This window comes from Alternaria postmessia (assembly GCF_024291825.1).
Source record: "Alternaria postmessia strain BMP 2775 chromosome Unknown scaffold_10, whole genome shotgun sequence".
Classification (NCBI taxonomy): Eukaryota; Fungi; Ascomycota; class Dothideomycetes; order Pleosporales; family Pleosporaceae; genus Alternaria; species Alternaria postmessia.
Genome location: NW_026260083.1, coordinates 267,402 through 293,176, shown reverse-complemented (window position 1 = coordinate 293,176; position 25,775 = coordinate 267,402). Strand labels below are relative to the sequence as shown.

At 51.9% G+C, this 25,775-nt stretch overlaps 10 protein-coding genes across 10 annotated transcripts; 4 read left to right on the top strand and 6 right to left on the bottom strand.

The window, feature by feature from the left end:
* Positions 1 to 317: 317 nt before the first annotated feature.
* On the bottom strand, positions 318 to 1,250 carry J4E82_002556 (uncharacterized protein; the record flags this gene model as incomplete). Its single annotated transcript, XM_051728855.1, has 1 exon — positions 318 to 1,250. One exon carries the CDS (start codon positions 1,248 to 1,250, stop codon positions 318 to 320), a length of 933 nt encoding a protein of 310 aa, XP_051591373.1.
* A 1,877-nt stretch (positions 1,251 to 3,127) lies between these two features.
* J4E82_002555 (uncharacterized protein) lies at positions 3,128 to 3,917 on the bottom strand (the record flags this gene model as incomplete). The annotated part of the gene is made up of 3 exons (XM_051728854.1): positions 3,128 to 3,194; positions 3,245 to 3,659; positions 3,722 to 3,917. 3 exons carry the CDS (start codon positions 3,915 to 3,917, stop codon positions 3,128 to 3,130), a joined length of 678 nt encoding a protein of 225 aa, XP_051591372.1.
* A 2,951-nt stretch (positions 3,918 to 6,868) lies between these two features.
* On the top strand, positions 6,869 to 8,572 carry J4E82_002554 (uncharacterized protein; the record flags this gene model as incomplete). Its single annotated transcript, XM_051728853.1, has 1 exon — positions 6,869 to 8,572. The coding sequence occupies one exon, from the start codon at positions 6,869 to 6,871 to the stop codon at positions 8,570 to 8,572; it is 1,704 nt and encodes a 567-aa protein (XP_051591371.1).
* Positions 8,573 to 8,673: 101 nt separating this feature from the next.
* J4E82_002553 (uncharacterized protein) lies at positions 8,674 to 10,148 on the bottom strand (the record flags this gene model as incomplete). The annotated part of the gene is made up of 2 exons (XM_051728852.1): positions 8,674 to 10,017; positions 10,065 to 10,148. 2 exons carry the CDS (start codon positions 10,146 to 10,148, stop codon positions 8,674 to 8,676), a joined length of 1,428 nt encoding a protein of 475 aa, XP_051591370.1.
* Positions 10,149 to 10,446: 298 nt separating this feature from the next.
* Positions 10,447 to 12,188, top strand: J4E82_002552 (uncharacterized protein; the record flags this gene model as incomplete). Its single annotated transcript, XM_051728851.1, has 4 exons — positions 10,447 to 10,654; positions 10,716 to 11,182; positions 11,232 to 11,763; positions 11,833 to 12,188. 4 exons carry the CDS (start codon positions 10,447 to 10,449, stop codon positions 12,186 to 12,188), a joined length of 1,563 nt encoding a protein of 520 aa, XP_051591369.1.
* A 461-nt stretch (positions 12,189 to 12,649) lies between these two features.
* J4E82_002551 (uncharacterized protein) lies at positions 12,650 to 13,305 on the bottom strand (the record flags this gene model as incomplete). Its single annotated transcript, XM_051728850.1, has 2 exons — positions 12,650 to 13,161; positions 13,209 to 13,305. The coding sequence occupies 2 exons, from the start codon at positions 13,303 to 13,305 to the stop codon at positions 12,650 to 12,652; spliced, it is 609 nt and encodes a 202-aa protein (XP_051591368.1).
* Positions 13,306 to 15,438: 2,133 nt separating this feature from the next.
* Positions 15,439 to 17,203, top strand: J4E82_002550 (uncharacterized protein; the record flags this gene model as incomplete). Its single annotated transcript, XM_051728849.1, has 4 exons — positions 15,439 to 15,615; positions 15,671 to 16,057; positions 16,109 to 16,148; positions 16,206 to 17,203. The coding sequence occupies 4 exons, from the start codon at positions 15,439 to 15,441 to the stop codon at positions 17,201 to 17,203; spliced, it is 1,602 nt and encodes a 533-aa protein (XP_051591367.1).
* A 237-nt stretch (positions 17,204 to 17,440) lies between these two features.
* J4E82_002549 (uncharacterized protein) lies at positions 17,441 to 18,412 on the bottom strand (the record flags this gene model as incomplete). The annotated part of the gene is made up of 1 exon (XM_051728848.1): positions 17,441 to 18,412. The coding sequence occupies one exon, from the start codon at positions 18,410 to 18,412 to the stop codon at positions 17,441 to 17,443; it is 972 nt and encodes a 323-aa protein (XP_051591366.1).
* A 1,001-nt stretch (positions 18,413 to 19,413) lies between these two features.
* J4E82_002548 (uncharacterized protein) lies at positions 19,414 to 21,066 on the bottom strand (the record flags this gene model as incomplete). Its single annotated transcript, XM_051728847.1, has 1 exon — positions 19,414 to 21,066. The coding sequence occupies one exon, from the start codon at positions 21,064 to 21,066 to the stop codon at positions 19,414 to 19,416; it is 1,653 nt and encodes a 550-aa protein (XP_051591365.1).
* Positions 21,067 to 24,530: 3,464 nt separating this feature from the next.
* On the top strand, positions 24,531 to 25,273 carry J4E82_002547 (uncharacterized protein; the record flags this gene model as incomplete). The annotated part of the gene is made up of 2 exons (XM_051728846.1): positions 24,531 to 24,692; positions 24,752 to 25,273. 2 exons carry the CDS (start codon positions 24,531 to 24,533, stop codon positions 25,271 to 25,273), a joined length of 684 nt encoding a protein of 227 aa, XP_051591364.1.
* Positions 25,274 to 25,775: the final 502 nt, after the last annotated feature.

The following is a 25,775-nucleotide window of genomic DNA, read 5'->3' as shown; positions in this document are numbered from 1 at the left end:
TTTCCCCGTTATCTTCTCAAGCAAATCATAGAAACTATGATGAAATAACGGAAGATCCAATTGCAGTATTACCTTGTTCTGAACTCAACCCCTTTCCTTCTGCCTTTCTTGCGCTTAGTGACTGGGTCATATTCGAGAATGGCATGTTTCTGGATATTGATGCATGGTAAGAATAATGATTGTTTCGTATGTTAAGATGTATAGACATCAATGCTAATGCTCCCAAGAACGCCGATCGTAGATGCAACTATGCAATACATGCCCAGTAATAGGATCCAGCCATGACCTCGATACACATTGTGAATGCAACTAGCTCACTACCGAGGACTGCCCACAGCCCCATAACTCCTTGGACTTGCATGTCTGCTTGTTCCTAAAAGCGCCCTGGCTTCGTCCAAGGCACTACCCTTCCCTTTGATAGGAATGCTCTTGCTGGAGCTACTGCCAGCCAAACTGGCTGGACTGCTTTCTCTCGGAGAATCCATGGGCGTGTTCGCACGACTCACATTGGGCGTAGCAGCTACACTAACAGCAGGTGCCCAGCCCCTCATCCACCCGCTTACTCGGCGCCAGTGCATACTCCTGCGCACCAGCTTGCCGTGATCGTCGACGGTGATGATGACTTCGTCGTCACGGGGTAGCGTAGATCGACCGCGTGGTGCAGCGTCGCCGAAATACCAGAATTGAAGACCAACGGCTGCGTCCATGAGGAGAACGCCAGCTGCGCCAAAGAAGAAGGGTGCCGCGCGTAGAACCCAATTTTCTCGCACACTACCTTGAGGGTCGACCCAGCCAGAGCCTTCGCCGGGTGCGTAGTCGTACCATGCACAGGGGTTTGTAAGCAGAGAAGTCGAGTAAAAGAGGTTACCAAAGAAGGCTGCTGCGAAGAGCGCGGGTGAGAGACCAGCTGTCGATTTGCGGACTTGGTTCATGTATAGTTGGGGGAGGCGGGATCCAAGGTAGAGGAATGTGCTCATCCAAGAGAAGACTTTGCCAGCAATGGCTGCAGCGTCGGGCGAACTGGTCGTTGTGGTTGTGTAGGCAGAAAGGCTGCGGGCTCGGACGAGACCTGGGGCGAAAGGACTTATGGGTGTGGCGGTAGTAGGGTTGATGAGTACCGCAAGCATAAGACTGACGTAGAGGACAGTCTTGGGTGAGGGCATAGGTGAGCTCGACGCTGCTACCCGTACCTTGGGGTTCGGGGATGCGCCAGATGGAGGTGTGTTTTGCCACGACTCTTTAGTGGGCATTGGTGAGCGCGCGAAGTTGGGTATTCTAAAAGTGTCCTTGCCGTTTGAGCGTGGTACATCCTTTGCCGCGGTATCCTGTGTGCTGTTCTTTTTGTCGGAGGGATCTTGGGGGGTCTTCGGGGGGCTGGATGTCTTGTTTGTACCACTGATGCTCATCCCATCCAGAACTTGATGCATAGCAGAGCCGCCAGCGCCCGAGCCGCTGCCAGCCGAACCGCTGCTCCAACGTCCCCAGATGGGCCTCAGAGGCCTTCCGTGATGCAGCATTTCATACCACACCCACTGAGCGCATAGGCAGCAGTCTACAAAAACGTAGTAACCAGCGATTATAATCTGCCATGACGCCTGCCCAGTGAAAAGGCAACCCAGCAAGTTGGTCACGTCACCCAACAGCCACTCCGTCAGAAAGAAAGCGCTCAGGCCGGATGTCGACTTTAACTTGTGGTTCTTGTATATTTGTGGTAGCTGTGCGAATAGCCATGATACGATGCTACACGTGCCGAGTAACGTAGAGATGAGGGCGAGGTTTGTAGGCACGCAGGTGTGGAAGAAGGCCGAGAGATGGTAGAGGAACTCGTTCGCAGGTTCGCATGTCGGTGGTAACGTGGGTTTGGCTATATGTAGGGGGGATAGGTAGGGCGGCATGGTGCCATGTGTCGATTACGAGGGTGTGGGAGGAAGTCGCGACACAACTTTCTAGGGCTGTGATTTCCGTATAGAGTCAACCGGGACTGCTAACCCGGATGTTTTCCTTATACGTCTTGCTTGTTGCTTCTTCCTCGCGTCTCGGTAGCGCAGGCTGAGTGGTCAGGTGCTGGTTCGGGCTCTAGGTACAGCCACCGAGGTGTGGGTGCAACCTCGTATACAAGACACGCGCAACGTCAGTGTCAGAATCCAATGATGAATCTGGCGACCGTGTCTGCAGGCGTAGTTTAAGAGTCAACGCGTGAGAGTCGCTGTTCAAAGCGCGGCGCTGTGACGTCGTTGATCCGGTCCGTGGCTGATAAGAGTCGACGTGCAGAACAAGAAGTTACGGCAAGCACAGAGAGCGCAGAATGCAGGTAGTGGAAGAGGAAGAGTAGAAGAGAAGGCACGAGACGTCAGCGAAGTGTGACAGAAGACACGGCGCAACGCAGCGGCCGTCAACAGTCAACAGTCATGACTACCCCCCAGCCAACGGTAGACTCGATAAAGGAAGCTCTCCACATGCTAGAGGATCCCCCGGCAGGCTCGCATGACCGATACTGAGCCAAGCGGCGTCTGTTACGGTTAGGGCAGGCATGACGGGAGATCAGTGTGACTTGCGCGGGTGGGATGCGATGAGTGATAGATAAGAGTTGCTTATCTCGAGGCAATCCGCGGGCACGCGACTCTCCTAGCTTACGCTGCATTTCCCCTTGCCGCCGTTCGCGGGCCTTGGCGATGCGCATCATCTCTGCGCGCCCGGCGGAATGCTTGCCGGCTGGCTCGCACCACATTCATATAACATCGCCAGATGCACGCGCATCAGAGATCGGATCAACTTCAATCTGGAGTCGACCTCTAGCGTGTCCTGCATAGTCATAATGCATGCCATCTGCCCCTCCTCCGCCATCGGAATGGGTCTTTCGCTTCGGCCTCCAAGCGTCAACTAATATGCTCCACTAAGATCAGCCTCGAAACGTAACAGAAACCCACCATCGAGCAGAGCGAGGGTTCGTGGTGTCTCGACCTTCTTGAGAGTTGCACGTCGGTGAGAGCGGTCCAGACTGGGAAGTGCTAGCGAAAATACGAGAAGAAAGTAAGTCTTAAAATATTATGATTGGAATTAACTACCATACATGTTATTCGTATGTTGTTGAATCTGGGTAACTTTCGCGACCTGCGGCACCCAATGTCTAAACAGCATCACCGCCATCCTGGACCCTGGCATATCTACCCTCCTTCTGAGCCTTCCACCGGGGACTGCAATCCGTCAGCACGACTCGGCATGCGACGGAGCCGAGTGAACATACTAGAAGAAGTTCCTGAAGCCCACAATACCAGCAGTCATCGCCGCATATCCACCCAGCAGCCTTGACCAGTTGCCCTCCTGTCCAACAGCCAACGCGACGAGATCGTATACCAGGCAGCTACCAAATATCCAGTCGCTCATGCTGGCCGCAGCTGCGAATCCAACACCAGTGGCGACCTGTACGAGCGAGCTAGGTTCCACGCCTACATAGTAGGCTGCTGATGTGTTGTGAAGGAGATCCAGTACACCGATACCTGCGAATGTCTTCGCAACGATGTGTGTGAGGAAGTTGGGTGTCGAGCGTGTATCGAGCGGTTCGAGCGCTGTAGCAATATAACCGACTTGGGCCAATGTGTTGATGATGACAAAGATATTTGATGTCTCCAAGTTGTTCGAGTTCCAGAAGAACATCCAGGCTGTCACACGTGTCAGTATTTGTTGTCCATGATCAGAACGATATTTCAGAGGTAAGACTTACTTCCAATACAAAAGTTTCCCAAACTGTAAACCCACGCGAACTTATTCATCATCGCACACTCCTGTGCATTACCGTCTTGCTTCCACAGCTTCCACAACCAGACCAGCTGGAAGATTTGTTGTGGGAAGAAGAATGCGCCGATGAAGTACGGGTATGGACTGAAGGCGGCAAGGTTCCGGTTGTGGATGTCCATCATATTGGGCGACGAAAAGATGCCATATTGTTGCAATGCAAAATCATAGATGAAAGAAGCCGGCGCAAGATATCGCACTGTGGATTGTGTATTGCCCATGCTGTCGGCTGTAGTAAGATTCGAGACGGTGGTGGTGAAGGTAGAAGAACGGTCACGTGTATGAACGCGATGCAGAGATACGGGATTGCAGATGCGGGATAAGATGGAATGCAAAGGTGTGGTTGCTATTGTCTTTGTACCATCTCAAATCGCGTGTGTCGTGAATCGAAGACGTCATCCCATAGAACGCGATCTCACCTGCAGGGTCCAGCTCCCGATGCGGCATGAACATCATCTTCATCATCGTGATGTCGGTACCCGGCGGAACGCTTCGCACCGACTGCAACTGCATTAACGTCTCGTATCGTTTCGGCTTCGGCGTTTTTGCCTCGGAACCTCCGACATTGGTTATATGTATCGCAGATGCAAAAGCCTCAACTTTGCTGCCATGTCTATTGTCGACGATATCTAGAGCTCGTACTTCAATCCGTTCTCCTCGCATAACTTTCGCAGACAGTCATCTTCAGCCTCACCAAGCCACTCCCTGTCAATTGCGACATATATCTGCTGGAGCTGGGGGGCTGAAGCTCCCCAATCGCCTTCAACAAAGTCGTTCAGGACCGATGTCAACTCTTCTGCGCCCCAGGCGTCGCCAAAGAAGTCATCAGTAAAGCAGAGTTTCTTCATGCTCGATGGTATGGATTCCTCTAGCCTGGGAGCAGAGAAAGGTCTGCAGCCTAGTAGTACGGCTGGCGGGAGTTGAAGGGAGGAAAGCACAGGGAAGTCGTGAAAACTACACATGCCGCTTACGAGGCTGTCTTCATACACAGTAGGCGATTTCATTTGAGAGACAAATCTCAAATGTTCCAAGGTACTTTTAACGACATCAAAAGCTGCGTTGAGCGACCCACAGTCCAGCGAGTCTTCATGGGTAGTCCAGTACTCGTAGTCCAATGTTTTGAGAGCAGGTGAATAAGACAGCAGTTTGGCCAGTGTATTTGGCGTCACGGAAGACTCGTAGAGCCTCAAAGTCGTCAGCTTTGAGCAGAGAGGTGGGAATTCCATCATCTGGAATCCCTCGTGAGCAACCTCATCCATCAAATTCATCTCGATGGTCTGGATTATCGGACACCAGAAGAAAGCCCAATACCCCTTCCAGTCTAAATGTGGATGCAGCCAGTCAATCCGACTCCACATGTCAGACTCTTCTTCGTCCTCATCAATGATACGCGTATATCCCAAAGTTATCTTTCGAAGGTTGCCACATCTTGGAAATTGTTTTGTGCCTTCGATGGAAGGTAGGGACCATAAGAGCCTAGGGATAAATACTACGTCGTCGCCAATGTGGAATCCTAGATGAAGCGACGCGAGATTTGAGCATGTACATATGAGCAGCGCGATTGTAGCATCCAGGTCGTACATCAAGACAGCATCATACCAAGACTGATGGCTAACTGTAAAAGCGTCTGCATGCCCATCGCGCTGTCTTCCCAGTCTTACGCCGTGTACGGCGTCCATGGCTAACCGCTGCTTCTCAGTCGTCCAGTCCTTGGCAGCATCAGGTTTCCGCTTCACTAATGGCTTCCGTCTTCGCGGAAGGACACCCCAAGTCGACCAATAACCCCTAAATCCCGTACTCTGCAATTTGAGATGGGTGATGGATTGCGCATATCTAGGTTTCGCCAAGATTGTTTGGAGGAGCAGGTTGGGACGGAGGGATTGTGCTGCATGCTGACTGTCAACAGTCAGAGGGCGGGTTGTATCGCTGGCTTTCCACGTCAGGCTGATGTGGTTGTAGAGTCGCTCTATCGTCTTCATATGCAGGGCTTTGCAGCTCTGAGAAAGGTTTGAGATGTCTTGAGGTGAAGGGAGGTCGCCAATTGTATAATCCAGAAGCTCCTGCGGAAGCTGAGCTAGCGGACATGCGCTATCCGAGGGGTGCATGATGAGCTCTTGGGAATATTGGGCAGACAGGTAGTAGATTTTTGACGAAGATGGTGTTCAGATATAGGGCCGGAGTTTGTGGCCTTGTTAATGCCGAGATCTATGTCTTCCAGCCCCTCGACTCCTCGATCTTTCTGCCTCTTTCGAAACGACACTGCGTCAACACACCATGGTTACAACACGAGCCCGAAGCGCTCGAGAAGTAGCTCTAAGAGGCTGGAAGGGAAAGCAAGAAAATAAAAGGATACACATCGCGACTGAACAAGAAATCGTCTACCGGAGTCTTGCTATAGTCACACTGCAGCCACATATAGACACAGGAGGGTTGAGTGTAACAACTATAGAATGGGGATGTATTGGTGAGCTGTTTAAGAGGACATCGAAAAGATGAATAGGTATATAATAACATAGTTCGCGTAGGACGTGTCCCGATGATCAACCTATTCAAGCCGACAATGCGCAAAGCGAAGAGGCATCGGAAGGCTAACGATGGTGTGTAAGAGGGCGGATCAGGAAACCCGCGGAGTGGTGCACAAGTGCTGGTATTTCCTTGCTGGCATAGTACCTTCCACGAGCGCTATAGGATATCAGGATGCAGAACTGGAAGAAGGCCCAACTATCTTAGCGTCGGATATATGACTCGTGTATTTTTCCATTAGCGTTCCCCGCATGTACGCCCGCACGCCATGGACGGGCACTACGAGTTAGGATCGCGTGGCACAAACCATGCCTCCGACTTATGCAGAGATACTCCGATATTTTTGCGTGTAAGATGGTGCACCGTGGGGCAGCCTCCAAGCATGTGATGTTTAGTTGCTCATGTCTCGCTCAGTCGTTTCACGTCTGCTTCTCCTCTCCTCTCTTCCTCAACTTCTATTGCATCACGCAGGAGCACTCTTTTTTCCTTCTGCAACCTCTCTCCTTAAAGTTAAGCCTTCCGCGGTTGACAAGACTATCACATCATGACAACAATGTCAATCCCACACCTTCGCAAGACCAAAACCTCAAGCCAGCTCATCGTCAATGGCGAACCTTTCCTCATGCTCAGCGCCGAGCTGCACAACTCCACATTGAGCTCAGCAAAGTACATGGCCGATGACAAGATATGGCAGAATATGCGCGCAATGCACATTAACACGCTGCTCGGTTCAGTATCCTGGGAACAGATTGAGCCTGTAGAGGGTCAGTTTGACTTCTCGAATCTCGATGCTGTGATTTTGGCGGCGCGCGAACACGGCATCAAGCTCGTGTTACTTTGGTTCGGAAGCTTCAAGAACGCGCTCAGTACATATGTGCCCGCTTGGGTCAAGAAGGATGTGAAGAGGTTCCCGAGAGTACATGCGCTGGAAGCAGGAGGCAAGCGGAGAACGCTGGAGCTGTTAAGTCCATTCTGTGAGGCGGCATGGACGGCTGACGCAAAGGCATTCGCGAAACTTACGGCCCATCTGAAAGAATTTGATGGACAGCATAGTACTGTGCTAATGGTGCAAGTTGAGAACGAGACTGGCTTATTGGGCGATTCTAGAGATCGCTCAAAGATTGCCGATAAGAAGTTCCAGGAGCCCGTACCGAAAAAGCTGCTTGAACACCTGCAGTCAAACAGTGCTCGGTTACACCCAGAGTTTCAGAGACGGTACAACGTCAGCGCAGCTAAAGCAGGCGAAACATCATGGACAGAGCTTTTTGGTGCTGACGACATCATCAACGCTAATGAGATGTTCATGGCAGATGCTTACTCAAAGTACATTCACCATGTCGCATCCGCTGGCAAAGCCGAATATCCGATACCTCTGTATGCCAACGTCTGGCTGAACTTCGACAACCCTACGGATCTCGATCTTACCGACATACCAGTTGTAGTGGGTGGCGGAGAAAAGGCCGGCATCTACCCATCCGGCGGCCCATGTCCGCATACAATGGACGTCTACACCTTCAATGCCCCCAGCCTAGACTTCATAGCACCGGACTTATACTTTCACGACTACGAGATGACCTGTCAAAACTACAGACATGGCGGTCAACCACTGTTTATACCCGAACAGAGGCGTGATGAGAAAGGTGCGCGACGGATCTGGAGCGCTTATGCCAACTACCTCGCGCTGGGATGCTCTCCGTTCGGTATCGATTCTCTTGCAGCATCCGAAAGCGCTTTCACAAAGCACTACGGCTTGATCCATTCATTGCGAAAGCAGATTCTGGAAGCGCAGGCGAACCGGCCTGAAGATATGATGGGCTTTTTCTTCGACGACTTTGTCGATGGCCAGAAGATCAGCGAGAAACCTCGAACAAAGACTATCGGAGGCTTCCAGGTCATCATAGAACGTGCATTCGTTTTTGGTAAGCCGGGACCTGGAGCAGGCATGGTCATACACCAGGGGGACGGGAAATTCCTGTGCGCAGGCTGGGGCTTCAACCTCTCCTTCAAGAGCGCCAACCCCAAGTCAACTTTCACCGGCATATTACACGCAGAGGAGAAGGAAGTCAACCCGGAGACCTGCGAGCTGTCGACGCTGAAGATTCTAGGTGGTGATGAGACAAGAAGTGGCGAATTTTTGATCATGCCGAACGAAGACCCCGACTATGGAGGTTTTCCCATCGCAGTGACTATCCCAGCCAGAACATGCATTGCCGAGTGCTGGGCATATAGCCTCGAAGAAAGTGAGGAGGACTTTTGAACACCCTACATGATAAACAGCTAGTATCTTGCGACATAGATACTCTCAATAGAATTATATCGCAGGCCACTCACTCCTGTTACGCTACAGAGAGCATAAATTCAGACATATGGTGTTTGCACCGCAACTCGTTGATCTAGGCTCTCCAGCTTCGCTAAAAGCTTATCCAAATTTATGCTTGCTTGTAGAGTGGTGCCTTGCGATCCGGTTCGCAGCTCATCCAGAAGAGCGCCACCAATGTCTCTAATTTTCGGCACAATACTATATCCGTTAGCATCAAACACCTCTTCTGGCATGTTGTATAGGACATCGAGCAGCTCGTCCACCACGCGATGTCGCTCATCGATGATAGCGCCCGGGGTGACTCGCATATTTTGGTCCTTGGCCAAAGTGTTCATCTGTTCAAGCAGGTTGGATCGAATGTGCAGTTGCGTGACCTTGAGATTGACCTTTTGCACATTGAAGGCGAACTGTCCAACGGCATGAGGCGGTCGCCACGCGAGTTCTGGGGGCACGTCTTCAAGCAATTGCTGAGCGCGCATGATGTGCTCATGTAAATTACTCATAGTCTGAGTTGTGATCGCTTGGCTGGAATGCCATACCATGAAGAGCCTGGAAAGTACGTTGAGTCCCGGGACATACGAAAAGCACGGACCGGTGTCTTCAGTGGAGCTTGCGTCAGCACCATGTAGTAACTGTATGTCGCTAATCTCCAACGGAATTAGATGACCGAAAGCTTCATGCGCATGACGCAGCACCAGTAGCTGTCTGCCATGCATATCGCAGGTGCACTGGCCGGCATAAATCAGCCAGTAAAGGCGCTTGAGGGTTTGCTGATCCATGAATGACATTCGCTCGAAATTCTCATGGATGAGGTACTTGATGCCGACCGAACTCCCAGCAAAGAGGCGGTAGGTCAGTGGAGAACCAAGGCCGTGCTCATGGTTGACAGCGCTGGAAAAATTGTACAGCGCCAATGTTCTCTCTAGTGTGATCTCGCTGCTCACGTTCCACATTCTGAAGCGTTCAGCCAGATCCAGACACGTTTCTACCGATAATTCCCCGTAGAGGTGGCGCCGCCTACGAAGGCTAGCCACAGTGGCAGCGCAGACTGATACTACTAGCAGGAAGAACGCCCTCGAGCCGTCGTCCTCGGATATCCTTCGCATAAATAGAGTACGATGAAAGAGCGGAGCTACAGGATGAATCCAATCGAACCAGTCAGTCGTAATTTGGTGGATAATGGCAGGCGGTGCTATGAGCCCCAAACGCGGTTGCTGAGGTTCGCTTTCCGCTGCAAACGTGCCATTGCCGTCAAGGCGCGCCCGTAATGAGTGTACATATCGGTTCTTTGGTCCTCTCTTTTTCCGCGGTCTTATACTTGTACACTCGATATTGAGCTCAGTACAGACCGAGCATTTTGATTCACTGGTCGACGCGACACACTGGTGATGTCAGGCTGCGAATCTGCCCTGAACCAAGTAATCCTCACCTTGACTTTCCTCGTACGGCATGCATCGCAAGCTGCCGAAGTACGCTGCCGAACGCGCTCTTCCCGTTCCGATCGTTCTTCCATGTCGTGAGTGTTGGTTGAAGCGCAGAGAACCTGGACGCCGCAAAAACTGACGGAAAAATGATGCATTAGCGCCAGGCTAACCCTAGCCTCCTGGATCGATTCATCACCCATGTGTCTTCTCCGCACTATCGCTCCACTTCCCCATGGCACTGGATGCAGACATACCGGCGATTTGGTCGAGACCACGAGGTGCGTCAGGCCGCTTCGTTCAGGGTATATATATGCGTAGAGATATGCGCTATTGAAGCAGAAGCATCGAAGTTTCATCGACAAGAAGCCGCCTCTCACTTCGACCGCAATGGACAGCAAACAGGATATCGGAGTTGATCATCGAGAAGATGTTGATCACCACGGCCAACCAGAAGAAGACATGCGGCCGTGGTACCATCAGCCCGAACTGCGAAAGCTGTACTTGCTGATGCCATTCTTGTTCCTCGGTTCTACTACCCTAGGGTACGATGGCAGTCTCCTCAATGGTCTACAGACTATGCCAGCATGGAAAGAGTGTATGTTCCTGCTCTCCTACATCTCATACTAATTGCCGAGAACTGACATTACTGTCAACAGTCTTCCATCACCCCACAGGATCACGTCTCGGCCTCCTAGGTGCATTCCCGGGATTCGGCGGCTTCGCAGTTCTCCTATTTACACCCTACATCGCCGACATGATGGGACGCAGGCTGGGCACCGCGATTGGTTGCCTCCTAGTCATTATGGGCTCAATCATCCAAGCCTTTCCACGCAAGGATAACCCAGACGCCATGTTTCTGGCCGGCAGATTCATCATGGGGATGGGTAGCAACATCTCGAATGCGACGTGCCCACTTCTGATTACTGAGGTTGCGCATCCACGACATCGAGGTAGGGTAACGACCGTATACAATACCCTGTGGTATCTAGGTGCTATCATCGCGGCGTGGACGACGTACGGTACCTTGACTCACATCTCTTCCGATCTATCGTGGCGTCTTCCCGTAGGCCTTCAATGCGCCATGCCTGGTATACAGTTGCTTGCCCTACACCTCCTTCCAGAAGTGAGTCAGGCTGTACACGCATGCAGAATATATGCTAAACTCGTGTCAGTCGCCGCGCTGGCTAGTCAGCAAGAACAAGCACTCTGCCGCAAAGAAGATACTCACCAAATATCACGGGAATGGAGCCGAGACCGACTTTGTGAATTGGGAATACAACGAGATAAGTCTAACTCTGGAGGCTGAGAAGGCCGCGAGTGCCTCCAGTGGGTGGTACGAATTAGTCCGGACCCCTGGCAATAGGAAGCGCTGCTTGCTGATCATCCTTACTGCCATCTTCTCGCAATGCTCGGGCAACGGGCTTGTGAGCTACTACCTCGCAGCGGTCCTTCAGACTATTGGCATAACCAACTCCTCCGATCAAGCGCTCATCAATGGTGGTCTAACAATCTGGTGTTGGCTCGTTTCTCTCGGATGCGCTTTCCTTGTTGATCGAGTGGGGCGACGAACACTTTTCTTAAGTGCCGGTATTGGTATGCTTATCGCCTTCACCATCTGGACCGCGTGCAGCGCGGTGTACGCCCAGACTGGAAACTCAAGTGCCGGTTCCGCAGTTCTCGCAATGATCTTCCTCTTCTATGGGGGTAAGTTGCCTTCTCTTCTCTCCTGTCGCATATTGTACCACCTAAATGAACCAACTAATGCAATCACAGCCGCCGGTATCGCTTGGCCTGGCCTAACAGTTTCCTACACCGTCGAAATCCTCCCTTTCAATATCCGCGCCAAAGGCCTCACACTTTGTTTCGTGTTCACGTCGCTAGCTGGTATTTTCAACCAGTACGTGAACCCAATTGGTATTGAAGCATTAGGCTGGAAGTTCTATATCGTATACGTTGTAGTGTTGGTATTGGAATGCTTGGCCATTTACTTCCTGTACGTCGAGACGAAAGGTCCGGCTTTGGAAGAGATCGCGTTGCTATTCGATGGTGATAGTGCTAATGTCGCGGGGACGAACCTTGCATTAGACCAGAACGGAAGGTTGAAGGAGCTCAAGCGTGGGGAGGAGTAAGGGCATATCTCATCACCGCAAGTGTAGCACCCAGTCCAATTTAGAGCGATTACCAAGGCAATTCTGCGGTGAACAATCTTGAAAAGCACGTCCAGTCCTTGGGTGAGTTCGAACGACCGAGCGATGTTCTCGAAGCCTCACGAGATTCGTACAATTGGGAAAGTCAAGTGGTGATCAGGGTGTCGTCTTCTTCAAATACATTGCGTGGGCTTGCACACCGTAAAAGTACTACGTACAAACTTACGACAGAACAAAGTAGAAGTCATAGGCTTTCTACAGCCGAAAAGGCTGCGCGAGCGGTGTGACAACCTACTTCGGCTTCCTCGGTACCTTTGTAGCAGATTGAATCGATGATGAGGCTTTACAAAAGGTTCTCCACCAGCAGGTGCTTGTGTTCATAAGCGCTTTGTGTCTACCATCCTTGTGCTAGACAGCACCTGCGCGTCATGTTGTGTTCGGTATCATTTTTCCAAATCAGAGCGACTATTGTCTTGCTGTAACGTTGTTGTGACCATGATGTTCTTGTTGTCCGCCGCAAGCTCTTCTTGGCTGCTCCGCGTGTCGTCCCAGTATATGTCGCGCCTAGGAACCTTTTTTCTGCTACTGCTAACAGCGACGGCATTCATCTTGATTGCATCTGGATAGTTCGGGTCTGCTCCAGACCGACTCTGGTTGTGTCGAACGTACCCGCTTGTGTCGTAGGAGACGTGAGGCGTGTGGGTGTTTCGGTAGAAGACGGCGAAGGCAGGACAGCAGCCGATACAGATAGCTACAGCCGACTCAATAATCGTCCAGAAAGCGAGCCAGGTTGGACTGGGTGATGTGCTGTTTCCGGTCTTGATGCCGACCTGTACAACTCGTAGAGTAGCGAAAGTAACAACTACAAAGCCCGACGAGAAGAGTGCGACGACAGCTATCTTCTGCGCGCGTGCCATTTGAAGGTTCCAGACCAGCCGGATCGGGAGCAACATGACTGACATGATTAGTACCAACGTTGTAGAAGGACGGCTGATTACTTACTCATGAAGTCTGACAAAATATCGACAGCGTAAGACATGTACAGACTCGCAAGCTGACCACGGACGCTTCGGGGACCCTCAGTGCATTCTCCATCCATTATCAGAGCAGTGAAGTCTGGGCAAGAAGTAAAATAGGAGATGATACAGCCGATAAGAGCCTACGCCAGAATCTTTAGTTGGAAGTAAAAAGCATACAACGACATCAACTTACAACTGTGCAAAACCCAATCACTGCCCACCAAAGTTTTTTCCACACGGTCGGGAGGCCCTCTAGTAGTTTCTTGTAAAGTGCAAGTAAAGATAGCTTGACCGACCATAGCGCTAACCAGAACAGCGTTGTTGTAACGAAAATCGTCCGAACGTAGACAAGGATGTCATCCAGTATACTTGGCCAGGGCTGGAGTAGTCCAACTTGTACCTTTGCGATTGCGTAGATTTTAGGAATAACGATGAGGTAGCATATGGACATCGCAAGGAAGAAGATGAAAGCAGCATATAGGAAATAGTCTTGCGACTCCATAGCTCTTCGCATCCACACCTGTACGCTGACGCGCGCGAGAATGAAGGTTGAAGCAAGTGCCACCATGGCGTACGAGGTCCGAAAGAACTCGGGTTCTGAGATGATTTCTTTGTACGTGGAAGGCATGACCGCGTCTATGGCATCAGGTTGGATAGAGAAGATAAATCGCTCGCAAGCTATGAAAGAGGAGGCAGTTCAAGCAGTTGAAGGACGATTTTGTGTTAAATTGCAATCCCCGGAGTGGATAGGTAGCGTCTTCTTTTCAATCACATCCTACATATCAGAGCACCAAGATATCGATATTCTTGTTTCTAAAGTGGTTTTCGACCCCTCCAGTATGGGCATGAAGGAGCAGGTTTCGCTAATATGTGGCACAGTGCATCCATGGTGAATTTGCCGTACCGGGAGGTTGGGCACGGCTCGGCGTGGGATGCGCATTGGGGAGATTCCTTAGGTCAAACTTCTCGAAGTCTAAGGTCGGTTAGCAAATGGCTCATCTGAATCCTTACTACGGTGGCGAGATCCGGACGTAAGCATCCTCTTGAAGTTCTAGTTGTTGTCTCCGCATGTAAAGACACGGTGACGCTCGTACGTGCAGTTCCGCTACGGCTACAAGGTAAATCGAGTGGTATGTTCAAATCGGAATTCAGTCGATGAACCAGACAGGTGGAAGGTGACGCTGTAAAGCACACTACGATCCGCGTCCCCTTCGCATCTGTTAGAGCGGCATAGCAGGTTGAACGCCACCTCGGACTTTTTGATGTATGTGGGAGGCATCAGTGCTAGGGCCACCCGGCGGGTAAAATAAGGGGCTGTGCCTGGCGAAGCGGCCTTATCGGGGCGGCGGGCGGCATTGGCGGAAGTACCCTAGCCTCATGAACCCACTTTTGGGAACATTCACAACGCCAGGAAGTCTGCATCTCCCATCATCAACACACGTGGTATCAGAATACTTGCGACTTTGCGTATCATCGTTCACCGCTGAGGTTTTCTGCATTGGCCAGTCTGAATAGTACGAAGACTGTGCGAATGTGCCGTCTGTGCGAAGGATGCTGCCGTTCTGCGGCGCGGTCATGCGGCGTAATTGGATGAGGATTCCATCCATGTATACCTAGTATCTCGGCAATTCCGTCTTTTCCGTACCTCTGAGCACCAATAACCCTGGTTTGAGCAGAAATGAAGAGCACCACCGGCCTTTCGTACTTTGGGGCGTGTTGTTGCCAAGAACTGCAGTGAAAGCACTCATAATAATCCAGTTATGAACGCATAAACTAACGGTCTTCTAGATACTTCTCAAGAGTCATTGTTTACCCTTCCTTCTGAGAGCAACGCAGATGAGAACTAGACGTCCCCGTCAGTGTGAGAAGTATTGGCCGAATCCCCCTTGATTGACACTGCATGTCAGCTTAACCTTTCTAAGACTGGATGGATCATCTAGAATGTTAGGACCTCCAACACAACTGTAGCTTCTGGTCACAGCGTCCGCGGAGCCCCGGAATATTGGAACCGCCGATATTCCATACGTGAGATAACAGAAATAAAAGGATGTGATTCCCTAGTACTGGGTCGCATCCAACATCTTTGCAGACTCTTCCCTGTAATCCTACGGCATTCTCCGGGTCTTCCTGCACGCTGTGCCTTCTCGTCGCATTTGAACGGTTCTTTTTGTCGATTTTTCCGGTCGCCTAGCCCTGTTCTTGCAGTCGAAACGATGAAGTACGCCATCTCATCTGCCGCCTTGGTGGCTGGCGCTGTTTCGCAAGCTACATTCGAACCCGCAGACTTCAACATCACTGAGGCATTGCTCGACAATGGTGTCAATGTCTCTGCTATACCTGAGCTTGCGCCTTTGGTAGAGAGATCATTGTTGAGTGGCTGCTCTATCGCCGTAAGTACTAATTCTAGACAATGCCAATCTCATTTCAGTACTGATGATTCGCCAGTGTAACTCCCTAAAATTGATCTTTGGTGATGACCAGATTGAAACACAATCCGAAGCCGCGTACAGCGCTTTTGTTGGTAGTTACTGGTCAGGTCAACAAAGACAAATCTCTCCCCAATGTGTCTTTAAGCCCGAGAAAGCGTTGGATGTATCAACTTCCATCCTTCTGTCCCGTCTTACGCAATGTCCCTTTGCAGTTAAGAGTGGAGGCCATTCGGCAGTACCCGGCGGCTCGAATATTGAGGGCGGCATCACCATCACTTTCGAGAAGATGAATAAAACGATAGCATCTTCTGACAAAAAAAGCGTTACATTTGAACCCGGTCAAACATGGTATGATGTATACACAACGCTGGAGAAGCAAAACCTTGCCATTATTGGTGGCCGAGTAAGTAGGACTATATCCAGATAGGTGGGCACATCACTAATTATAATTCAGGTCGCCAGTGTCGGTGTGGGAGGATTAACACTTGGAGGTGGTAAGTGCTGGGACGTCCTAAGACTAGCAGCCAACAGATGCTAACTTCTGACTTCAGGTATTTCGTACTTCTCAAGTATGTACGGTTTGGCATGCGACAATGTCATCTCGTATGAGGTAGTCACTGCGTCTGGACTCATCATCAATGTCAGCCAGAACTCGTTCCCAGATCTTTACTGGGCTCTCCGAGGTGGTGGTAACAACTTTGGTATTGTCACAAAGTTCAACGTCAACGCCATTCCCAGAGCGCCGACCATGTGGGGCGGTATGCGAACCTATATCTCTGAATTTCCCGCCCTGATCAGGGCATACTACAACCTCGGAATGAACGCAAACAAAGATGGAAAGGCCCACCAAATCTTGTCATTCGGCTGGAGTTCTGAAATCGGCCAGGTTGCTCAGGTTGAGCTAGAGTACTCAGACCCTGTTGTTGACGCACCAATACTCGCGGAGTACAACAACATTACAGGACAGATCGCAGATGGAACAGGCGTTAAGAGTCTCGCAGAACTTACCTCGATCCTAGAAGGCCCCGCTAGCGGTGCAGGTCTTCGACAGGCTTTCTGGACCTGGTCAACCAAGCTTGATGTGGAGATGGCCACTGTGACCAAGGATGTTTTCTTTGAGGAAATCACTGATGTTCTTGACGCGGCGGATCTTCTCCCAGCTGTTTCTCTTCAGGTGATCACCGAACCCATCATCGAGGCAGGTGCCAAGAAGGGAGGCAATGCGCTTGGTTTTGACCCGAAAGAAGGACCTCTCATGTTGGCTCTTGTTGCCATGAAGTGGTCTAACAGCGCAGATGATGAGAGACTGGACAAGTTTGCCGCACGTGTCAAGGACCGCTGCGTAGCCGCAGCCAAGGCCAAGGGTAAAGACACCGACTACCTGTACATGAACTACGCCAGTCCTTACCAAGACCCCATTGCTGGGTACGGTGCAGCGAACAAGGCTAAGTTGAAGGCGATCTCGAAGAAGTACGACCCCACTGGTGTGTTTGAGATTCTCCAACCCGGCTACTTCAAGCTTGATGGCGCACCATTGGGTCAATTGTAAGGAAGCCAAGTTGGCATGTTCCGGATATGGTAGTCAGATGTAGATTCTTAATATCACTATCCTGATGATCTCCGCCTTAACAACTCTCTTTCGCGTTCGTCTAATTGTTTCTTGTGTGTGGTACGAAGACGACTCATACACGGTACTGTTGGCACATGCTTTGCTTCAATACATATGCTTCGTTCCCATTCCATGATCACTTTCTTACACCTGGGAACATCATATCACTCCATCTATTCACCCAAGCATACTCCTCTTCCGTCCTCTAAGTCGTACCCCTTCCAGTCTCTTCAAGACCCCTCTCGCACCCTTCCCGCATTCTCCATATGCCTTCAGGACCTCCTGAAATAGCGGTTCTGCAGCTGGGTGCGTTGCTGAAAACGCTCTTTCGAGGACGTAGAGGTCAACGGCTTTATCTTCGTCTTGTATGCTGGCAGTTGTGAGGCCGAAGTCGATGAGGAATATGTCGCCGGACAGTGAAGTGGTAGGATCGGACTGTTGCGGAGGGTTGGCGGGCGGAAGGTCTGAAGGTTCTTCGCCGCGCATCGCTGCTTCGCGGAGACTACTTGTTGTTTGACGTCCCTGTGGTTTTTGCTGCTGCTCTTCTGTCTCCGTGTTTTGTGGTTTCGGTGTCCGTAGCATGATATTGCTGGTTGTGAGATCCCCGTGACATACCCCGAGTTCGTGCAGCTTTCCTACTTCCCGCCCTACTCTTCGCATTAGGTCGAGTATTTCAGCTTCTTCTTCTTTCGGCGCTTCGTTGGCCCCCTTGTCTACTCCTTCTGTGGCTTTTTCGTCCTTCTTGCGCTGTGTTACTTGATGCGCCCAGCCATCTAGTACTTTCCTCACAGTCCTACCATCTACATATTCCAGCACTAACCACCCCGCATCCCAATCCGCGCCAATCACACCTGGTACGTTGACGCCATCTCTCTTGACCCTGATCAGACTCCTAGCCTCGGCCAATAACCTCTGTTTTGTAAGACGCTTGTCTAGAGTAGGATGTCTGTACGGCTTTGGTGGTCGGTATTTGACTACGACGGGCGTACTCGGCGTGAGGAAGGTGGTTTTGTATACAAGGGCCTCGGCACCTTGTGTTATGGTCTCGAGAGCGTCGTGAGAGAAGGGTGGAGGGAGAGTATGGAGAGGACGCGACGTCTCTGGTGGTGGTGGGGGTTCGATTGGAGGAACGACCGGAGGTTCAGCCATTGCGGGTCGTGTTGTTATGTGTAGGCTGTCGCAACTCTGCAATCGTGCATGTACCCAGAGAGCGGTGCGACAGGTATATCAAAGGCGTGGATGAGTTCGGAACGCGCAGTGTGTGTGGGGGGGAATTTTGGTATTGACAATTGAAGCTTCGCACTTGCCCCGCGATGCGACACCAACCATCAGCCTTACGACGCTTATCGATTCTTTAGCCTCAACACCACGCGAGCATCATGTCGATCACCGTTGAACGCCTTTGGAGGCACTAGAGTACCGAGATTAGCTATTACCCTGATAGAGTTCTCGCTGAGCACAGATGGAGATCAAATCTCCGGATTTACAAACTCGACTCATGATTTTGCTAGCTGATTCGCAGGCACACATGGTCTGTTGCGAAGCGTCATGTATCCGTTGCTGGCAAAAGCGACCCCAAACCGTATAATGATGGCCTCACTTCACAATCAGATTGAAGCATATTTCGAAAGCGAGTGTGATTGCATTTAGGTATCTCATCCTACATGATTCACTCTTCTCTTTGCATCGCCTTGCCACCCAGGCCGCAGCGGTAGCGAACGGATTGGTCAAAAGCACACAATCTCCAACAAACAATGGTAACACAAAACAGAAGCCCAAAGAAGGCAATGAGCTCTAGCCACAGGCAATCGAGCTCACGTCCATGAAGCATATCCCAACTCGCCCGTCCAAATCGCCGGGCCAAAAACCATAGAGCCTTCCCACCGTGCTCATTAAAAGCAGTTCGCATAAGAGTCTGGGAAACAAGAAGGGGTGGAAAAGAAGATCTTCCCAATGGGTAAGAGACGAAGGGTAATCGTGATATTCGAAAGATGGCAAAAGTGACCTTAGTCAAGTGCAAAAAACAAATGAACTAACAAGCAAGGAAAGGTTCGTAATGGGCCGTAACAGAAGGCGTCCGAAGAGCGCCACAGTAATATGCACAAGGGAATGAATTTCCCAGTTTTTCTTTCCAATCCATAGTTGAAAGCCTAGAACACAGTGCTCTTGCGCTTCTCAGCGCTGGTGAGAACAAGCTTGGGCATGCCTCGGCGTTGGCCGTTCTCCTCGGGACGGATGTCGACCAGACCGCCTCCGATGGAAGCACCGTCATCGCTGCTAACGCTGTTGGCAGTGTAGGAGCGGTTGATGGAGTTGTCGCGGGATCGCTCCTTGGAAGCCTTGCGCTCCGATCCAATGGCGCCATTGGCAACAGCACGAAGGCTACCGATGCTCGGCCTTCCCGAAAGGCTACCGCTTCCACCGCTGCGAACGCTGTCCGAGTCATTGTCAGATGAAGGGAAGTGGTCGCTGTCAGGTGAGGCGCTTCCACTGCTAGTGCGGTGAGCACGACGGCCAATGCCAGCTCGCACAAGGTTGCCCACAGCCTGGCGACGTTGACGAGTAGCAAAGTTCTTGCTACCCTCATGCTTGGTAGTGGGGCGCTCCTTGAGTTCCTCGATGGAAGGAGGGTTGCGAGGCTGACGTACTGGGTGCTCTCCAGCACGTGCTTGACCAGGGCCGAATGTACCTGTCATCGGGGTAGCAGGGAAGCCAACAGGGCGAGCAAAGGCAGAACGAGGTCCCTCTTCAGCCTTGCCGTCAACAGCAAGAGAAGACAAGTTCTTCTTGTGTCCTCGACGGAAAGCGTTAGCAGATGGTGGGGGGAGCGGTACAACATCCTGAGGGGGAGTGTTGGACTTCTTTGGCGGAGACGTGCTGCGCGAACCCCACGGGCTGGGGTTGCTCTCGTTAGGAGGAGACACATGGAGTACCGGAGTGTCAACCTTGGGCGGCGATGGAGCGAAGCGAGGAGTTGGCGGAGGAGGCGAGTGCGACAAGCCCGGCATACCGTTCTGAGCCTGTATGTCGCCGTTGTCTTGCTGGTAGTTCGGGTCCACAACATACTGGTACTGGCCAGTCATCTGGTTGAAGACTAGGTAGACGCCGGGCTGGTTGGTCTCCTGGATGGCAGCAGTGTTTCCAAACTGCTGACCATATGCGTTCATCTGGGGGGTGTATGGCGTGTTGGGGTACTGCTGTCCACCGCTCATGTTCATGTTGCCGAACTGCTGGGTTGTCAGAGCAAGGAGTTGCTGCTGGAGCTGCTGCTGCCTCTGGGCGAGGTACAGCTCGGTAGCCAACAGCTGAGCCGCGACATTGGGATCCATCTCGCCGTCATCGAACTCGAATTGGGGAGGGGCGAGGACCTGGTTGTAGAAGTCGGGCTGCTGTTGCTGCTGCTGCTGTTGCTGCTGGTACTGGTTCACACCGCTGAATCCAGAGCCGATGGCAGTCTGGGGGCCCTGGTTTGCACCGTTGAACTGCCTCGAGGAGCGGTTGACATTGTTGTTGCCAACGTTGTGCTGGCGCTGCGAATAAGGAGCCGAGGCAGGGGGTTGGGCAGACGTGGGCGTCTTGGGGGCGGTGCGGAGGCCGGCCAGAAGATGGGAGCGGCTGGTGCGAGGAGTCGCAACCGAGTCCTCGGCGATGGAAGCAACCTTGGGCGGCGAAGCGACGCTGAGACGCTTAAGCTGAGCACCCTTGCCACGAGACGCAAAGCTCGAGGTGGGGCCGCCGAAGCCGCCCTGGGATTGGAAGTTGTTGTAGGTCATTTGAGCAAGACCGCCAGCGTCCATGCTCATTGTGGTGGTCTAAGAAGAGTTGCGAAGAAAGGGTAAGAGTGCAACAAGGAGTATGCTGAGCGCACACGGGAAAGATACAGAATCGAAGAAGGCCGGAAGAGGGAGTGCTGGCGCAGACAGAAAGCCGAAGACGTTTGCTGCAAGGCAGAAGTGCGGATTGGCTGGCGATTACGGGATTAAGGATCGTACAGATCGGGGTTGTAAGGTAGAGTTGTTATCGAAAACCGGCCGATGGGCAATGTAGTTGGAGCTATTAACAAGTTCTTGGGTCGCTAGGTCGTTGAGGGTTCTGCTATCGGAAGGATCGAGTGGTTGCAGCGGGAAGGCGCGGTCCAACAGACAGAGACGCGAAGCAGACGGGCGAAGATAATTTTATGATGTTGGATACACGAACAGGCAGTGACGAGATCAAGGGCAGACAAGCTGGTGGTTGATGCGTCGGCTGGCGAGCTCTTCTTCTCTCGGAGGAGCGACGGGACTGGCGCGCTCGCACAATCTCAGATTAGGCGGGGGATAAGCTGGTCCAACTGGGGGAGCAGGTAGAAGATGCAGAAGCGGCACTGTGTTGTCGAAGAGAGCGAAGGGAGAGAGGTAGAGAGGAAAGGGCGAGTTGGAGGGGCCAGGAGAGAAAAGTGACGAGCAGCGGAGGAGCAGAGAGCCATGGACGAATGCGAGCGCTATAAGTGACGGGGACCTGTGGCAGCGACCCTGCATCGAGCCTAGCCCAATGCAGCCCCCCTGGACACGCTGCAGACCTGGACGCACGCTTGAAACGCTGGGCCTGATGCGTAATAACTGAGCTTGGGCCGTTCCTGCGTGCGAATGCCCTTGTGTGAGAGGGCTCGCTTTGATGCGTAGACGATGCCATGCGTAGAGTTGAGTGCTGCCACTGTATACAAAGCGTTCGGTGTCCTCTTGGGTTTCAGGTGCTGAGGATGAACGGGATGGTCGCTCCTGCCGCACCTGGCGAGGGCCCTGGAGCGCTCCTGCCCGACGCCACGACCGTCCCCTTCCTCGCAGCCCACAGTGCCTTCCTTCGCAGCGGGCCCAGCATGGCAAGAGCGACTGGCAAACAGAACCACCGAAACAGCGTTAGACGTCTTCTCATTGCTCGGGCGCGCTGCCCACGAGCACACCGCAAGACGTGATCCACTGCATCGATAGCGTCTATCTACGCCATGTCGGCCAGTCGTTCGTAGCGTCTCAGTAGTCACCAACGGCGGCTACGCGCCTGCCCACTGCTACTGGCCAGCGCCATCGAGGCCACCGCAGCCCTTCAGCCACGCACACTGCGCCTAAATATACCCACCACCACCTGTTCATCCGCTCCATCTCTGTCTCTGCAAATGCATTGGTGTGCCGTCCTCCCTCGTGCTCAACCACGGCCAGCGCGGCGTGCGCATGAATGGCTTCGAAGCCCTGCACCACGCAGCGCAAATCACCTGTCAGCAGTCATCTTGCAAATGTCCGCATCTTCCTACGCGCAATCTGCAATGCATGTCGTGCGGGAGGAGCATGCTTGCTGGTGTGCCGACCCCGGACCTGGCTGTCAGGTCACGCTTTCCAGTGCAGATCCAGACAAATTCTCGGTGGGTTGCCGCTAGCCTCGCAATCCAGTCCCTTTTTTTCCACCTTTTTACACGCGTCGGCTTCCGCGGTCTTTCCATCGACTCGTGCAACTGCTCGTGCGACCCCGTCGTCGCTGTCGCCTGCCGTGTCGTCCCGGGTCTACCCTGCTGTCTCGGTCTGAAACTGTCGCTCCCTCATTTCGCTACACACTCCCTGCAGGAACGCCTGCCAAGCCATACTCGAAAGCGTGAAACATGCTCTCGTTATCGTCGACTAGCGTTTGGGCCGCCGACACTCTGGGATTCCGAAGTCCGCTGTCAGGGCCATGCTCGAACGCTGATCTTCATTCGCGTGCGGGGGGTTAACCGCGTCTTTGCATCGACACGCTCTTACCCAACACCTGGATGTCGTCCCAAGCATCTCACTTGCCAGCTACGCCTCTTCCGCCTCCTGTGCGACGTCAGATGCCGCTACCGTTTGGGTAATGCGACTATTGAATCTAGCATCAGAGCTATTCGGCACGATACCGGTGCTGTACTGGCAGCCGTTCGGGTCAGGGCCGCCATCTTTAGCGGGCAGTAACTTACTGCATACGACCGAACCAGCCGATTCTTTTCTTCGAAAAGAAGCACATCAGAACTGCGCATCCACTCTGGACCGGAACACAGCGGCAACAATTTTGTGGGGCGCATGGTTCCGTTCAGAAGCGCAGAACAAAGGCAAGAATGAGGCGCACAACCAACTACTATGGACATTGCGAAGCATGTTTGCGCAGTGTGTGTGAGGTATCGTATTTCCAGTGGTACAGTAATGCTTCAAACTTAATATCCTTACTCGAGTCGCGCAGACGAGCATCCTCACCAAACTGTCAGCTTACGCACCATCAGCGCTAAACTAGGACGCGCTTGTGCAGCTCTGTTTCACGGACACGATCGTCGACGCCGTCCAAAGTAGGAGACTCTGGTGCTGCAAGGCTACATGTTTCGAACGCGTTCCAAGCTTCTCGGATACATATTCTGCGGACCACCGATCCTCGTCTTTAGCACTTACCGCGATGAATCGTCTTAAACCACGGAATCGTTGCTATTGCATCTCGTGAGTTGGTACTGCGTCTATTTGGTCCCTCTCATATAAATACTACCATGACAAAGTGGAAATTTGAGAAGGTGACTCATCATCTATCGCCCTGTGCACGCTCGGCGCAATATATTCAGAAAGCATGATCCGCATCATGCAACAAAGAGAAGAGCCAGACTCGGAAGGGCTTGTAGAAGTCTGAATGTAGTCTAGGTAAAGGGGAAAGTGCGCATCAGTGAAAAAGAGGTAACATGTCGTGAGCACACGAGGGGGTGGTCGCTGTTCAATAAGTACTACAAGTTTGCAGACGGATGATGGACAACCCGAGATCGTTTGACTGCTTTAGGGTCCCACACCATCTGGAACGTGCAAAACAAGAGACAGACTCTATTGCTTGCACTCGCCCAAGCAAACATCCAGTCGTGTTGAGCGGACCTTCACGAGACCCACTAGTAGTGTTTCCGCATGTTTGGGACTTGGCATGATACTCGGCACGAAACATCTGACAGCACCTACTCTTATAGATCTTGCTGTCCAGTTTCTTCCTAACCGTCGCGAACATCAGGCAAACGGTTTCGGCCAGCTTCATCATCCGTTTTTTCGGTGTTTGTGGCGCAATTGACGGAGCGAGGAAGGCTACAAGGCACAAAGATGCAGAGTATATAGTGAGCCTCAGTGCGGCGTGTCTCCTAAGGATCAGATCTGCAGTGCATTTCCCATCTTCTACTACCATCGATATCCTAATCAGTATATTCACTAATCCCCATTCTTACTCATAATTCCCATCTCTCTTAATCCTATACCACCCCAACTTCAACATGCTCTTCTCCAACATCGTACTCGCGGCTTTGGCCCAGAGCTTGACAGTATCCGCTGCCACCATGACGGTCACCGTGGCTGCCAACAACAAGTTCCAGTTTACACCCAACTCCATCACGGCCCAGCCTGGTGACATGGTCGCTTTCAACTTCGTCAGCCAGGTACGCCAGTCTTTGTCTATCCATCCACGTCACATCACATACTAACACAATCCTCGCAGAACCACAGTGTAGCTTCCTCGGACGCAAACACCCCTTGCCAACCTCAGCAGAACGCAATCTTCTCCGACTTCCAACCCATCCCTGGTAACCCCAACGGTTCTCCAAACGGTAACGGTGGTGGCAACGCTGGCAACGGTCGCAACCGCAACAACAACCGCCAAGCTGGAAACACCCCCATGTTCATGGTTCCCATCACCGACAACCAGCCTATGTACATCTACTGTTCTCAAGCCCAGCATTGCCAGCAAGGCATGGTCATGGTCATCAACCCACCCAACGCTCAAGCCGTGACCCAGTACCAGAACAAGGCTGCTCAGGCCAACAACAATGTCTCCCCCAGGGGTGGTATCAGCGGCGGACAGGTGCTGAACAACAATGCTGGAACTAACCCCAAGAACGTTTTGGGTGCTCAGGCGGGTGATGCGGCAACGGCGAACACAAAGGGCAAGGGCAAGGGTAAGGCCAACGGTGCCGCTGCTGGTCTGGCTGGTCTTCTCGGAGGCCTTGGCAAGGGCAACTAAGCATGTCGATGATACGTTGACGAAGTGTAATATACGAGATGAAATATCTTAAAAAGAGGGACGAGGGCTGGGTGTAAATATTTGACGATGGTATCGATGGTAGTAGATGAAATGCTGGTCATTGGTGTGTAAATAGTATAGTAATATATGTCTTACGAACTTATTGATATATGTACCCAGCTTTGGTGAGTGTTTAGTTGAGAGTAGCACGAGACTGGTAGCAGTGACATGACTTTACTGCTCAAGATAGCTATTATCCCTAACGCTTCCCCTTCACCTATGAAAATAAATTATATGCATTATCGGCCTCGTTTCTGTTCTTCGTGTCCAATTTCGACAATGATATTAAACATTTGGTGTCGCAATGATTTCTCGCCTCTAAAGTGTATAGCGTCACCATTGCGATCGCGAAAGTAGAGTGAGAGTAAATTCACAGTCATGTTAGCGTAATAGCACCAGAAGCGAGTAGGCAGCAGCTTTTAATCCAACAAAACCTCACTTC